The following is a 13,345-nucleotide window of genomic DNA, read 5'->3' as shown; positions in this document are numbered from 1 at the left end:
CGAAGCCCATATCGTTCGCCTCTGCCACCCCCTCCAGATACTCGTCGCCGTCATCTACCGCCCTCCCGGTCCCACCTCCGACTTCTTCGACCACCTTGACCCCTTTCTCACCTTCCTTCTCTTTTCTCCTTCTCTCTGCCCACTCTGATCCTCGGAGACTTCGACATCCATATGGATGTACCTGACGACTCCTCTGCCGCCCTCCCGCTATCCCTCCTCGACTCTGCCGACCTCCTCCTCCACCGTACCGCGCCCACTCACCGACTCGGTCGCACCCTCGATCTCGTCATCTCCTACCGCCGCACTATCTCCTCCCTCGCCGACTCCGAAATCCCTCTCTCTGACCATAACCTTCTCACCTGCCTCATCTCTCACACTCCCTCCCCCTGCAGATCTTCGCTACTGCCCCGCAGAGACCTCCGCTCTCTCGATCCCATCCGTCTTTCCAAAAGCATCTCTCCTCACCTCGCCGCCCTGTCCTCACTTCCCACTCTCGACGATCAGGTCTCCGCTCTCAACTCCACCCTCTCTACTCGTCTCGACTCTCTCGCCCCCCTTTCCCTCCGCCGCTCTCGCTCCACTAACCCGCGGCCCCGGATCACCTCCTCCGTCCGCCTCCTATGCTCGAGCCGCCGAGCGCTGCTGGCCAAAGTCCGAGCACCGAGCCGACCTCGCACACTTCAAATTTATCCTTTCCTGCCTTAACTCTGCCCTCTCCTCCGCCAGGCAAAGCTTCTTCTCCTCCCTCATCGACACCCGTGCCCGTCACCCCCGCCGACTGTTCCGGACCTTTAACTCTCTCCTTAGGCCCCCTGTTCCTCCCCATCCCCCGTCTCTCACCCCCAACGATCTGGCCACCTATTTCCTCACGAAAATCAACACGATCAGGTCTGAGCTCCCCAAAGTCACCCCTCCGCCTCTCCCCTCCCCCCCACCGACCCCCTCCCCTACTTTCCCATCCTTCCCTGCAGTATCCTCAGAGGAGATCTCCTCCCTCCTCGCAAGTGCCACCCCCTCCACCCGCGCCTCGGACCCCATTCCCTCTCACCTTATTAAAACCGTCGCCCCTGCCCTCCTCCCTTCCTTAACTTCTATTTTTAACCACTCGATCTCCGATGGCTCCTTCCCCGCTGCCTTCAAACATGCCCACGTCTCCCCCATCCTAAAAAAACCCGCTCTCGACCCCACTTCCCCCTCCAGTTATCGCCCTATCTCCCTACTACCCTTCCTTTCCAAAATCCTAGAACGCGTCGTCTACGATCGCTGCCTAGAATTCCTTAACTCCCATTCTCTCCCGGCCCCCCTCCGATCTGGCTTCCGTCCCCTCCGCTCTACCGAGACTGCTCTCTCTAAGGTCACCCGTGACCTCCTTCTTGCCAAATCCAATGGCTCCTACTCCATTCCGATCCTCCTTGACCTCTCTGCTGCCTTTGGCACCGTCGACCATCCCCTCCTCCATACCTTATCTCGCCTTGGCTTCACGGACTCCGTCCTCTCCCGGTTCTCCTCTCACCTCTCTGGCCGGTCATTCTCGGTCTCCTTCGCGGGCGCCTCCTCCCCCTCCCATCCTTTAACTGTTGGAGTTCCTCAAGGGTCAGTTCTCGGCCCTCTTCCGTTCTCCATTTACACCCACTCCCTCGGTGAACTCATCCGCTCTCACGGCTTCGACTACCATCTCTACGCAGGTGACACGCAGATCTACATCTCCGCCCCTGTCCTCTCCCCCTCCCTTCGGGCTCGCATCTCCTCCCGCCTCCGGGACGTCTCCACCTGGATGTCGGCCCGCCACCTAAAACTCGACATGAGCGAGACTGAGCTCCTCATCTTCCCTCCCGAACCCGGTCCTCTCCCCGACTTCTCTATCACCGTGGATGGCACGACCGTCCTTCCCGTCTCTCGGGCCCGCGATCTCGGTGTCGTCCTTGACTCGTCTCTCTCGTTCACCCCACGCATCCTATCCGTTACCGAGACCTGCCGGTTTCACCTCTACGATATCGCCAAGATCCGCCCTTTCCTCTCCACCCAGACGGCTACCTTACTGCTACGGGCTCTCATTATATCCCGGTTAGACTACCGTGTCGGCCTTCTCTCTGACCTCCCTTCCTCCTCTCTCGCCCCGCTCCGGTCTATTCTTCACTCCGCCGCCCGGCTCATCTTCCCGCAGAAACGCTCTGGGCCTGTCACTCCCCTTCTTAAACAACTCCAGTGGTTGCCTATCGACCTCCGCTCCAAACAGAAACTCCTCACTCTAGGCTTCGAGGCTCTGCGTCACCTCGCCCCTTCCTACCTCTCCTCCCTTCTCTCTTTCTACCGCCCACCCCGCACGCTCCGCTCCTCCGCCGCCCACCTCCTCGCCGTCCCTCCGTCTCGCCCGTCCCGCCGTCGACCCCCGGGCCGCGTCCTCCCGCGGTCCCGGGACGCCCTCCCTCCTCACCTCCGCCAAACTGATTCTCTTCCCCTCTTCAAAACCCTACGTAAAACTCACCTCCTCCAAGAGGGCTTCCCAGACTGAGCTCCCCTTCTCCCTCTACTCCCTCTACCACCCCCCTTCACCTCTCCGCAGCTAAACCCTCTTTTCCCCCTTTCCCTCTGCTCCTCCCCCTCTCCCTTCCCATCCCCTCGGCACTGTTCTCGTCCGCTCAACTGTATATATTTCCATTACCCTATTTATTCTGTTAATGAATTGTACATCGCCTCGATTCTATTTAGTTGCTATTGTTTTTACGTGATGTTCTTCCCCTCGACTGTATTTATCGCCATCGTTCTCGTCTGTCCGTCTCCCCCGATTAGACCGTAAGCCCGTCAAACGGCAGGGACCGTCTCTATCTGTTGCCGACTTGTTCATTCCAAGCGCTTAGTACAGTGCTCTGCACATAGTAAGCGCTCAGTAAATACTATTGAATGAATACAGTGCTCTGCACACAGCGCTCAGTAAATATGATCGAATGAATAAATGAATGTCACCTAAGTACCCTTTTCTTTCTTCTGTGACCTTCTACCCTCACCGCCTCTCCGACACTTCTGTGCCACCCGAGTACCCGAGTACTTTTGACCCTTTTTCTCTCTTTTCTTTTGTCCCTGCTTCTTGAGCATTCGCTTTGGCAGATATCCCCTTTTCCTTCTTCCTCCTATCGTAATTTACTTCAGGGTCCGCATCTCCCCTGCTAGATGGCGAGCTCTCTGCGGGCTAGAATCGGGTCTCTGAACCGAATCGGTTCTCCCAAGCGCTGGGTGCAGGGCTCTGCACACAGTAGGGGCTCAGTCGGTTGCTTGGGATCCCGTCTTTGAGGAACTGACGGTCCGCCGGGAGAAATAGAATAATGCCGTCCATCCCTTTATCACTTAAAGGCAGATGACCTTGGGCGGATCACTTTACTTCTCCGGGGCCAGAGTTACCTCATCTGTAAAATAGGGATTAAGGCCGTGAGCCCCGTGTGGGACAGGGACTGCATCCAACCTGATTATCTTCTATCTGCTCCAGCGCTCAGAACGGGGCTTGGCACATAGTACGTGCTTGACGAGTACTATTATTATTATCGTTATTATTATTTGTGATTTCGAATGCCAATCCTGAACAGATAGGCCTTCCCCCGACTCAGCCTTCATTTCCTCTACTCCGCCTCCCTTTCGACATCATCCTGGCACATGGATCTACACCCTTTAATTCACCCCATCCTCAGCCCCACAGCACGTAGAATAACAACTATAGTATTTGTTAAGTGCTTCCTATGTGCCAAGCACTGTTCTAAGCACTGGGGTCGATATAAGGTAGTTAAAGTGGACACTGTCCCTGTCCCACATGGGGCTCACACTCTTAATCCCCATTTTACAGATGAGGTAACTCTGGCCCGGAGAAGTGGTGACTTGCCCAAGGTCACACAGCAGACAAATGAGCCCAGGATTAGAACCCACATGCTCTGACTCCCAAACCCGTGCTCTTGCCACTAGGCCACGCAGCTTCTCTGTGTCCATATTTGTGATTTATTTACGGATATAAATGTCTGTCTCTCCCTCTGAGCCCTTAACTCCTTGTGGGTCAGGGAACGTGTTTACCAACTCTGTTACATTGTGCTCTCCCAAGTGCTTAGGACAGTCCTCTGCACGCAACAAGCGCTCGACGCGTACGACTGATGATCCATCGATCGATTGCGGTAACGTCCTCTGTCTCGCCGCACGTCGGTAATTTCCTTTTCTCCTCGACTGCAGATTTTGCGTTGATTCAGAAAATAGAATTGGAAGCAGTGGAGTGGAAGAAATAAAAGGCCATCCGTTCTTCGAAGGCGTAGACTGGGGGCACATCAGGTATTTCTTGGCGGTTTGGTGGCGAGTGGCCTCTAGGCCCTTAGGTGGACTTTAGCTCTCTGTTTCTCCAGAATGAAGAAAGGTGATGATGTCCCTGGAGCGGGGGACAGCCGGCAGTTTTCCACATAACAATTAAAGGAGGCCACAGTCTTTCTCGATTCACCTGCATCGATGGGGTCACCGGGGACTGTATTTGCGTAGAAGATCCAGAGACCCCTAGTGAATCAGTTCAATCCCTCAGGGGTGTTTATGATAATAACGATCATGGTATTTGTTAAGCGCTTCCTATGTGTCAAGCACTGTTCTAAGCACTGGGGCAGATACAAGGTAATCGGGTTATCCCACGCGGGGTTTACAGTCTTAGCCCCATTTTACAGATGAGGGAACTGAGTAACAGAGAAGTTAGGCGGCCTGCCCAGGGTCACGCAGCAGACACGTGGCAGAGCTGGGATTAGAACCCACGGTCTCCGACTCCCAAGCCCGAGCTCTTCCCACTAAGCCATGCTGCTTCTCGGAAGCATTTATTGAATGCTTATTATGCGCCGAGCACTGTACCGAGCGCTGGAGAGGGGACAGTGCAGCAGACTTGGTAGACATGTTCCCTTGCCCACGAGAAGTCTGCGGTCTAGAGGAAGTGTTCGCCGAAGAGCAAGCCATCTGTCGTGTGCTTATGCTCACTCTCTCTCTCTCTCTCTCCCTCTTTTCTCTCTCTCGCTCGCATACACACTATACGCCTTTCTGTGATACAAGGTAGGTTGTTATCAAGCGCTTAGTACAGTGCTCTGCACATAATAAGTGCTCAATAAATAGATAGAATGAATCGATTACTTAATCAGTCGATGGTATTTTTGGAGCCACTGCCGTATGCGGAGCACCGTATTAGAAGTCCGGTACGATGACGTAGGTAGACCCGATCCCTGCCCCCAAGGATCTTACAGGCTATGTTAAGCGAAGGCAAGTCGGAAGGATTCGGAAAAGAAATACGAAATGATCGGTTGCAGGGTTGCAGGTGGCCGGGGTTGGCGTCGTTCGGTGCGTATTTTCGAGGTAAGAGTCACGGGAGAAACAAGATAGGACGGACACGGGGCTCACGGCCCCGGCGACGTGGCAAGCCGGAATCCCGTCGCGATTTTGCAGATGCGGGAACCGAGTCCCAAAGGGGTTAAGTAGGTTGCCCGAAGCGAGCCAGCAGATGAGTGGCAGAGGTGGGATGGAGGCCTGGGTCTCCCGGGGCTGCCGAGACCCCCGCTCTTTTTCCCTTGACCCCCACAGCCAGCTTTTTGGCCGGGGAGAGAGCCAGAGGCTCTCAAAACAGTGAGCGCTCAATAAATGCGATCGAATGAATTCAGGTAAAACAGTTCATGGGGCGACAAGTTCAGCACCTACCGCGTCTGACGGCCTGCTTTTGCGGAGCTGCCATATCGTTGTGGTGTTTAAGCGCTTACGTTGGGTCAAGCACTGTAGTAAGTGCCAGGGTAGGAAGCAGCATGGCGTCGTGGGTAGAGCCCGGGCCTGGGAGTCAGAGGACGGGGATTCTAATCCCGGCTCCGCCACTTGTCTGCCGTGTGACCTCGGGCAAGTCGCTGCACTTCTCTGGGCCTCGGCTAATCTGGAAAATGGGGATCGAGACGGTGAGCCCCAGGAGGGACGGGGACTGTGTCCAACTCAATTTGCTTGTATCACCCCCGAGCTTAGTAGAGTGCCTGGCACATAGGAAGCGCTTAACACATATTATTATCATTATTATCATTATTATTATTATTATTATCATCAGGTTGGACACGGTACCGCTCCCGAATGGGACTTACAGTCTAGATAAAGGGGAGGACAGGTATGAAATTCCCATTTTACAGATGAGGAACCTGACCCAGAGGAAGTAAAGTGACCTGCCCGAGGTCCCACAGCGGGCGAATGGCAGAGCTGGGATTAGAACCCAGGTCCCCGACTCCCAGTTCTGCCCCCTGCCCGTTAGGGGATTTCATTTTTTTAAAGCTGCTCTCACACATTTTAACTTTGCAAAGAAATCTCTCTAGTTCTCCTCCAGGCTGTAAGTAAATAATGATAATTATTGTTATGGTATTTGTTAAGCGCTTACTGGGTTCCAGACACTGTTCTAAGTGCTGGGGTAGGTACAGGATAATTGGATTGGACACGGTCCCTGTCCCACAGTCTTAATTCCCATTTTGCAGATGAGGGAACTGAGGCACAGAGAATTCTCTGTGGCCCAATTAGTGACAGTCTTCCAGTCAGCTGGTTTGGGAGAGACCAAGGTTTGTAGTCAATGACCGTGAGCCCTCGATAAAAGCAGCGCGGCCTTGTGGAAAGAGCCCGGGTCTGGGAGCCAGAAGGGCCTGGGTTCTGATCCCGGCTCCACCACTTGTCTGCTGGATGACCTCGAGCGAGGCACTTCTTTTCTCCGGGCCTCAGTTCCCTCACCTGGAAAATGGGAATTAGGACGGTGAGCCCCACAAGGGATGTGGACTGGGTCCAACCTGATTAGCTGGTATCTACCCCAGTGCTCAGGACAGTGTTTGGCACATAGTAAGCACTTAACAAATACCATAAAAAGAAAAGCTTGCCAACAGATTGCCTAAGGTTCTCTAGACCGTAGGCTCGTCGTGGGGAGGGAATGTGTCCGCTTATTCGTTCGTTCAATCGTATTTTTCGAGCGTTTACTGTGTGCGGAGCACCACAATACGACGATAAACAAACACATTCCCTGTCCATAGTGAGTTTACAGTCTAGAGGTGGGGAGACAGACATCAGTAGAAATAAATAAATGAGAGATCTGGACATCAGTGATGTGGGGCTGAGACGGGGGAAGAGGAAAGGGAGCGAGTCAGGGCAACGCAGAAGGGAGTAGGAGAAGAGGAAAGGGGGAGCTCAGTGTGGGAAGGCCTCCCGGAGGAGGTGAGCTCTCAATAGGGCTTTGAAGAGGGGAAGAGAGTGAGTTTGGCGGAGGTGAGGAGGGAGGGCCTTCCGGGTCCGCGGGAGGACGCGGCCCGGGGGTCGACGGCGGGACGGGCGAGAACGGGGGACGGCGAGGAGGTGGGGGGCGGAGGAGCGGAGCGTGCGGGGTGGGCGGTGGAAAGAGAGAAGGGAGGAGAGGTAGGAGGGGGCGAGGGGATGGACAGCCTCGAAGCCTAGAGTGAGAAGTTTTTGTTTCGTGCGGAGGTCGACAGGCAACCACTGGAGGTTTTTAAGGAGGGGAGTGACACGCCCAGGGCGTTTCCGCAGATCAGAAAGGAAGCTGACACAATAATCCAGCCGGGATATTATGAGAGCCCGTACCAGTAGGATAGGCGTTTGCGTGGAGAGGAAGGGGCGGATCTTGGCGATATTATAAAGGTGAGACCGGCAGGTGTCGGTGACGGATCGGATGTGTGGGGTGAACGAGAGAGACGAGTCAAGGATGACACCGGGGTCGCGGGCCCGAGAGACGGGAAGGATGGTCGTGCCGTCCACGGTGATAGGGAAGTGGGGAAGAGGACAGGGCTTGGGAGGGAAGATGAGCTCAGTTTTGGCCATTGAGTTTTAGGTGGCCGGCAGACATCCAGGTAGAGACGTCCCGGAGGCGGGAGGAGACGCGAGCCCGAAGGGAGGGGGAGAGGACAGGGGCGGAGATGTAGATCTGCGCGTCATCTGCGTAGAGGTGATAGTCGAAGCCGTGAGAGCGGATGAGTTCACCGAGGGAGTGAGGGTAGATGGAGAACAGAAGAGGGCCGAGAACTGACCCTATTTAACATTTTGATTTTACATTTCTAGGGAAAGACCAGCCGCCATTCCCATAGAAATCAAAAGCATCGATGACACCTCGAACTTCGATGAGTTTCCCGAATCTGATATTTTACAGCCTGGTAAGATGATTTTGACCGATCATTCTGGGATTTTGTGGTTTGGTTTTGTGTATTTGTTAAATGTCTGCTGTGCGTCAAGCACTGTTCTAAGCGCTGCCGAGAATCATGCTGATTCTTGCTGAGTACAAAATGTAACTTTTCTTGATTGCTTTATTGTCGTCTTTCATTTTAAAATGACTCTAGACTAGATAGTCGCTCCTTACGTGTTAGAATTTTCACAGTTACACGATAAAAGCGATGTACGATTGAGGCGGAAAAGCGAGTTCTTTCTCACCCCAGCAAATTTAATTTGGTTTCTCAAAAGTCTTAGATTAATGCCACTATTAATGTACTATAACTGTAGAGAAGTAGCGTGGCTTAGGGGATGGAGTGCCGGCCTGGGAGTCAAAAGGTCTTGGGTTAGTAATAATAATAATAGTATTTGTTAAGCGCTTACTATGTGCCAAGCACTGTTCTAAGCTCTGGGGTAGGTGCAAGGTAATCGGGTTGTCCCACGTGGAGCTCCCAGTCTTTATCTCCATTTTACAGATGAGGGATCTGAGGCACAGAGAAGCAAAGTGACTTGCCCAAGGTCATACAGCAGACCAGAGGCAGAGGCAGAATTAGAACCCACGACCTCTGACTCCCAAGCCCATGCTCTTTCCACAGAGCCACATGCTTAGTACAGTGCCTTGAACATAGTATGCGCTTAACAAATACTATATTATTATTATTATTACTGTTAATTTAAGTAGTCCTTCTGGGCTACATAAGAGCTCCTTAAGAACGGCGTTCGAATTCTGGCTCTGCCCCTTGTCAGCTGTGTGACTGTGGGCAAGTCACTTAACTTCTCTGTGCCTCACTTCCCTCATCTGTATAATGGGGATTAACTTTGAGCCTCACATGGGACAACCCAAATACCTTGTATCTACCCCAGCACTTAGAACGGTGCTCTGCACACAGTAAGCGCTTAAAAAATACCAACATTATTATTATTATTATTATATTTTTTATTATTATTATTATTACTGTTAATTTAAGTAGCCCTTCGTCCAGCCAGGATTTATGTCCATCCAGAGAAAGCTTCAAGGTTTCATTTTACTGTCACACAGCTCATTTATAAGAGAAGCAGCATGGCTCAGTGGAAAGAGCACAGGTTTGGGAGTCAGAGGTCATAGGTTCGAATCTCGGCTCTGCCCCTTGTCAGCTGTGTGACTGTGGGCGAGTCACTTCACTTCTCTGTGCCTCAGTGACCTGATCTGTAAAATGGGGATGAAGACCGGGAGCCTCACGGGGGACGACCCGATGACCCTGTATCTCCCCCAGCGCTTAGAACAGTGCTCTGCACATAGTAAGCGCTTAACAAATACCAACATTATTATTTATACAACACGTACACACAGAGAAACATATGTTCTAAAGGTGATTACGGAGACATTTCTGAGAAATCATTCATACACGCAATATAAATCAAGAGAACAGTATTGGGAAAGTAGATTTTAGTATATAATAATGATCACTGTGGAATTTGTTAAGCGCTTACTGTGTGCCAGGTTCTGTGCTAAGCGCTGGGGTGGATCCAAACAAATCAAGTTGGCCACAGTCCCTGTCCCTCGTAGGGCCCACGGGCTCTGTCCCAAAGAGCAGATTTCTGTCACAGTTGACCAGTGGGCTTCAGCGATATTTATTGAACACTTCCTGCGTACAGACCACTTTACCGAGGGCTCGGGAGAGTACAGCACAACAGAGTTGGTAGGCACATTCCCTGCCCACGCCGAGCTCAGTGTCTAGAAGGGGAGACAGACATGAATAGAAATAAATAATTGAAAATATATCATCGATCAGTACGTCCATAATCGAGGGCTTACCCTGGGCAGAACTTTGTAGGAAACAGCTGAGCGGGGAAAATAGAGTTGGCGTCTCTGATCCCCACCCTCAAGGAGCTTTCAGGGTTCTAGGAAGTCTGTCTAAGTCTAGGTCGTGGGTTCCAATCCCTGCTCCGCCACTTGTCCGCTTTGTGACCTTGGGCAAGTCGCTTCACTTCCGGGCTTCGGTTCCCTCATCTGTAAAATGGGGATCGAGTCCGGGAGCCCCACGTGGGACGGGGACTGGGTCCAACCCGATTAGCTTGTATCCACCCCGGCCCTTAGTACAGCGGCCGGCACGTAGTGAGCGCTCAACGAATGCCACAGTGATAATTATTGTTATTCCAGTCTAGCGGCGGGGGAGTGATGTTAAAACCAGTCTCGGGTAAGGGAAAGAGCGACAGACCGTCGCCTCTACCCAGTCGGGCTAGAGATAAAAGTTTGGACCTCGGACGCCTCGGGCCAAACCTTGACCCCCCCCAAAAACACACTGGGGTCCAGCGGGTTAACGTCCCTCAGAACCCTAACGGAAAGATCACGGGTAGCAAGAAGAGGAGGGTTTTCTTTGCAGAGCCGGCTGTCCCACAGCGGTTTAGAACCAGAGGGCTGTGTTTTTTTTAATAGTATTTATTAAGCACTTACTATGTGCCAGGCACTGTACTGAGCACTAGGGTCGATACAGGCTAATCGGCTTGTTCAGTGTCCCACGTGGGGCTCACAGTCTCCATCCCCATTTTCCAGATACGGTAACTGAGGCCCAGAGATGTGAATAATAATAATAATATTGGTATTTGTTAAGCACTTACTATGTGCAGAGCGCTGTTCTAAGCGCTGGGGTAGATACGGGGTCATCAGGTTGTCCCTCTGAGGCTTACAGTCTCCATCCCCATTTTACAGATGAGGTAACTGAGGCCTAGGGAAGTGAAGTGACTCGCCCACTGTCACACAGCTGACGAGTGGCAGAGCCGGGTTTCGAACCCATGACCTCCGACTCCCAAGCCCGGGCTCTTTCCGCTGAGCCACGCTGCTTCTCGAGTCAAGCGCCCTGCCCAAGGTCACACAGCGAGTAGTGGAGACGGGTCCTTCTGCTTCCCAGGCCCCTGCTCTATTCGCCCGCCTACCCTGCCTTTTTTAATGGCATTGATTAAGCGCTCACTTCGTGGCAGGCGCCGTGCCGAGGGCTGGGGTAGACGCGAGCTAATCACGTTAGACGCAGTCCGTGTCCCCCGCGGGGCTCACCGTCTTAATCCCCGTTTTCCAGACGAGGGAACTGAGGGCCGGAGAAGTGAAGCGACTTGCCCCGGGTCACCGAGCAAGTAGCGTGAGCGGGATTAGAACCCAGGTCCTCCTGCCCCCAGGCCCGGGCTCCGTCCGCGAAGCCGCGCTGCTTCTCTCCTGAGCCTCCTCTGATCGTAGCAGAGAAACGAGGGTGGGAGACGTATTCCGCACGGGGCTAATTTGGACTCTTTTGTGTGTGCCTCTCCCCTCTCCCCTCCTCCCCGCCAAACCGTCCTCTCCAGTGCCGAACAGCACAGAACCGGACTACAAATCTAAAGACTGGGTTTTCCTCAACTACACGTACAAGAGGTTCGAAGGGCTGACGCAGCGCGGCTCCATCCCCTCCTACATGAAATCCGGGAAGCTCTGAAGGGCTCGGGAAGAACTCGGGACTCAGGTAGCCGGTGGCGGCCCCGGGCCTCGCTCGGCCCGCGTAGGGAGACACTGAACCGGCCCCGGAGACTGTACTCGGCGGCTTCCGCGAGAAATTCTGCGGGCCTAGGGTTTCGAAGACTACTACGGGAATTAGTTGGCAGTGCCAGCTGGCTTCTTTTTGGTTTTTTTTTTCCTTTTTTTTTTTTTTTAATATTTGACTATTTTTGTTAACTTTATTAGACAGAGGTACTGGAATAAAAGCACCGTAGACATCCCTTCGTATCTGCGCTGCCTACGCACTTATTAAGGTCCTCCCCCGCCTCCGTATACCGTGGCTTCGTACTGTAACCGTTCCGATGGGCCCGGGAGAACCCGCGTCCTCGGCTGAGCCGTAAGCAGCGACGCAGGACCGTTATTTTACCGCTGACCTCGTGGGTCTAGATAATCGATAGAAAAGCCATTTCCCAGAGATCCCGTTAGAACGTTTTCCCCTCCCGGTTTGGACCTCCCCAGAAGAAGACCGTTTCCCGAGCGCCGTGAGTCGACGTAGGAGAGGCTGCCCTTCGGAAACCGAACGGGTCGACCGTTGAGCGGCGAGGTATTCCGTCGACTCCTACCGAGAGGGGGACGGGAAGCAGAAACTCCACCGCGTCCGTTTAATCGCCGACACTAATAGATCGACTCTGTATTTAGAGTTCCCAGCCGCCGATCCGTGTGCCCGACCCGCGTAATCCTGGGGAGACGTACCGTATTATGTAAAATCGCATCCCTTAGAGCGGAAGGGGTCTCCGGTGGGTTTCCCGGAGACCGTGGCGTCATTTCGTTCCGGCGCGTCGGGAACCGGTGGGCTGGGTGGCGGGGGGGATGACGATCGAAGGCCGCTTGTAGAACTGGCGTATTTTTATTAAACTATTTTTTTAAAAGATTTCGCTTAGGGTCCCGGCGACGGACCCGCAGGTATCCCAAATGTTGTCCACCTTGGGTTCTGGAAAGGCGAGAGACTGACATATCATCATCGCTCGGTAACCTTACGCGTCGGACGGATCTCACCCGTGTGGCCGGGCCGTGATTTTCTTACTCTCCAAACGTACCAAAGATACTCAAGAGGGTGAATGTGTGCAAGAGAGTTTGTTTTTATTTTCCTGTGGGGATGAATATATGCAGACGCGAGAGGGTTTTGATAGAGGTTAACTTATCCAAGGGAAACGTTATTCACGCGCATCACTGTGCTTTAGGGGGAAGGGTTTGAGGAAGCCGGGGCTGACGGATTGTGGCGTTCGGGGGGCGGCAGCGGGGAGGGGTCTGGGTGCGGACGCAGATCTCGTGGCTTCCGGCAGAGCGCCTTTTTGCCTTGCTTAAGATTTGGAGCGTCTTTTCTGGCTCCCTGCCTCCGTTCTTAAAAAACGACCGGTTCTGAGCTCTCAGAGATTCGTAAGAACCCAGCGGGTAAAGCGGAGTTATGCCGCGTCCCGGGCCCCCCTCGTTTCCAGCTCCCCGGTGACCGCCCTCACCTCTTAGAACGGTGGGCTCCCACACACGTTGAGAGTACTCTCCGGCCGGCTTCTCCGGGTGTTTTCCCGGGTGGAGGGAATGATAGAGCAGCGGCGTGCCGAACGGGCGAGAGCTTTGGAAAGAAGCCTTGCCGTCTTTTAGCCGTCCCTGCGGGCGGAGCACTGTACCGAGCGCCTG

The 13,345-nt window shown here is 53.5% G+C and overlaps 1 protein-coding gene across 9 annotated transcripts in view; it reads left to right on the top strand.

Moving 5' to 3' along the window:
- Positions 1 to 12,581, top strand: part of STK38L (serine/threonine kinase 38 like) — an 84,030-nt gene extending 71,449 nt beyond the window's left edge. For all 9 annotated transcript variants that reach the window (XM_029057188.1, XM_029057195.2, XM_029057192.2 and 6 more), the window contains 3 exons: positions 4,207 to 4,302; positions 8,068 to 8,159; positions 11,524 to 12,581. In XM_029057188.1, coding sequence (XP_028913021.1) covers positions 4,207 to 4,302; positions 8,068 to 8,159; positions 11,524 to 11,651 — 316 coding nt within the window. In that variant the 3' untranslated portion in view covers positions 11,652 to 12,581. The remainder of the gene's footprint in view (positions 1 to 4,206; positions 4,303 to 8,067; positions 8,160 to 11,523) is intronic.
- The last annotated feature ends 764 nt before the right edge of the window (positions 12,582 to 13,345 follow it).

This window comes from Ornithorhynchus anatinus, chromosome 2, assembly GCF_004115215.2.
Source record: "Ornithorhynchus anatinus isolate Pmale09 chromosome 2, mOrnAna1.pri.v4, whole genome shotgun sequence".
NCBI classification, from domain to species: domain Eukaryota; kingdom Metazoa; phylum Chordata; class Mammalia; order Monotremata; family Ornithorhynchidae; genus Ornithorhynchus; species Ornithorhynchus anatinus.
This window is presented reverse-complemented; position numbering and strand designations above follow the sequence as displayed.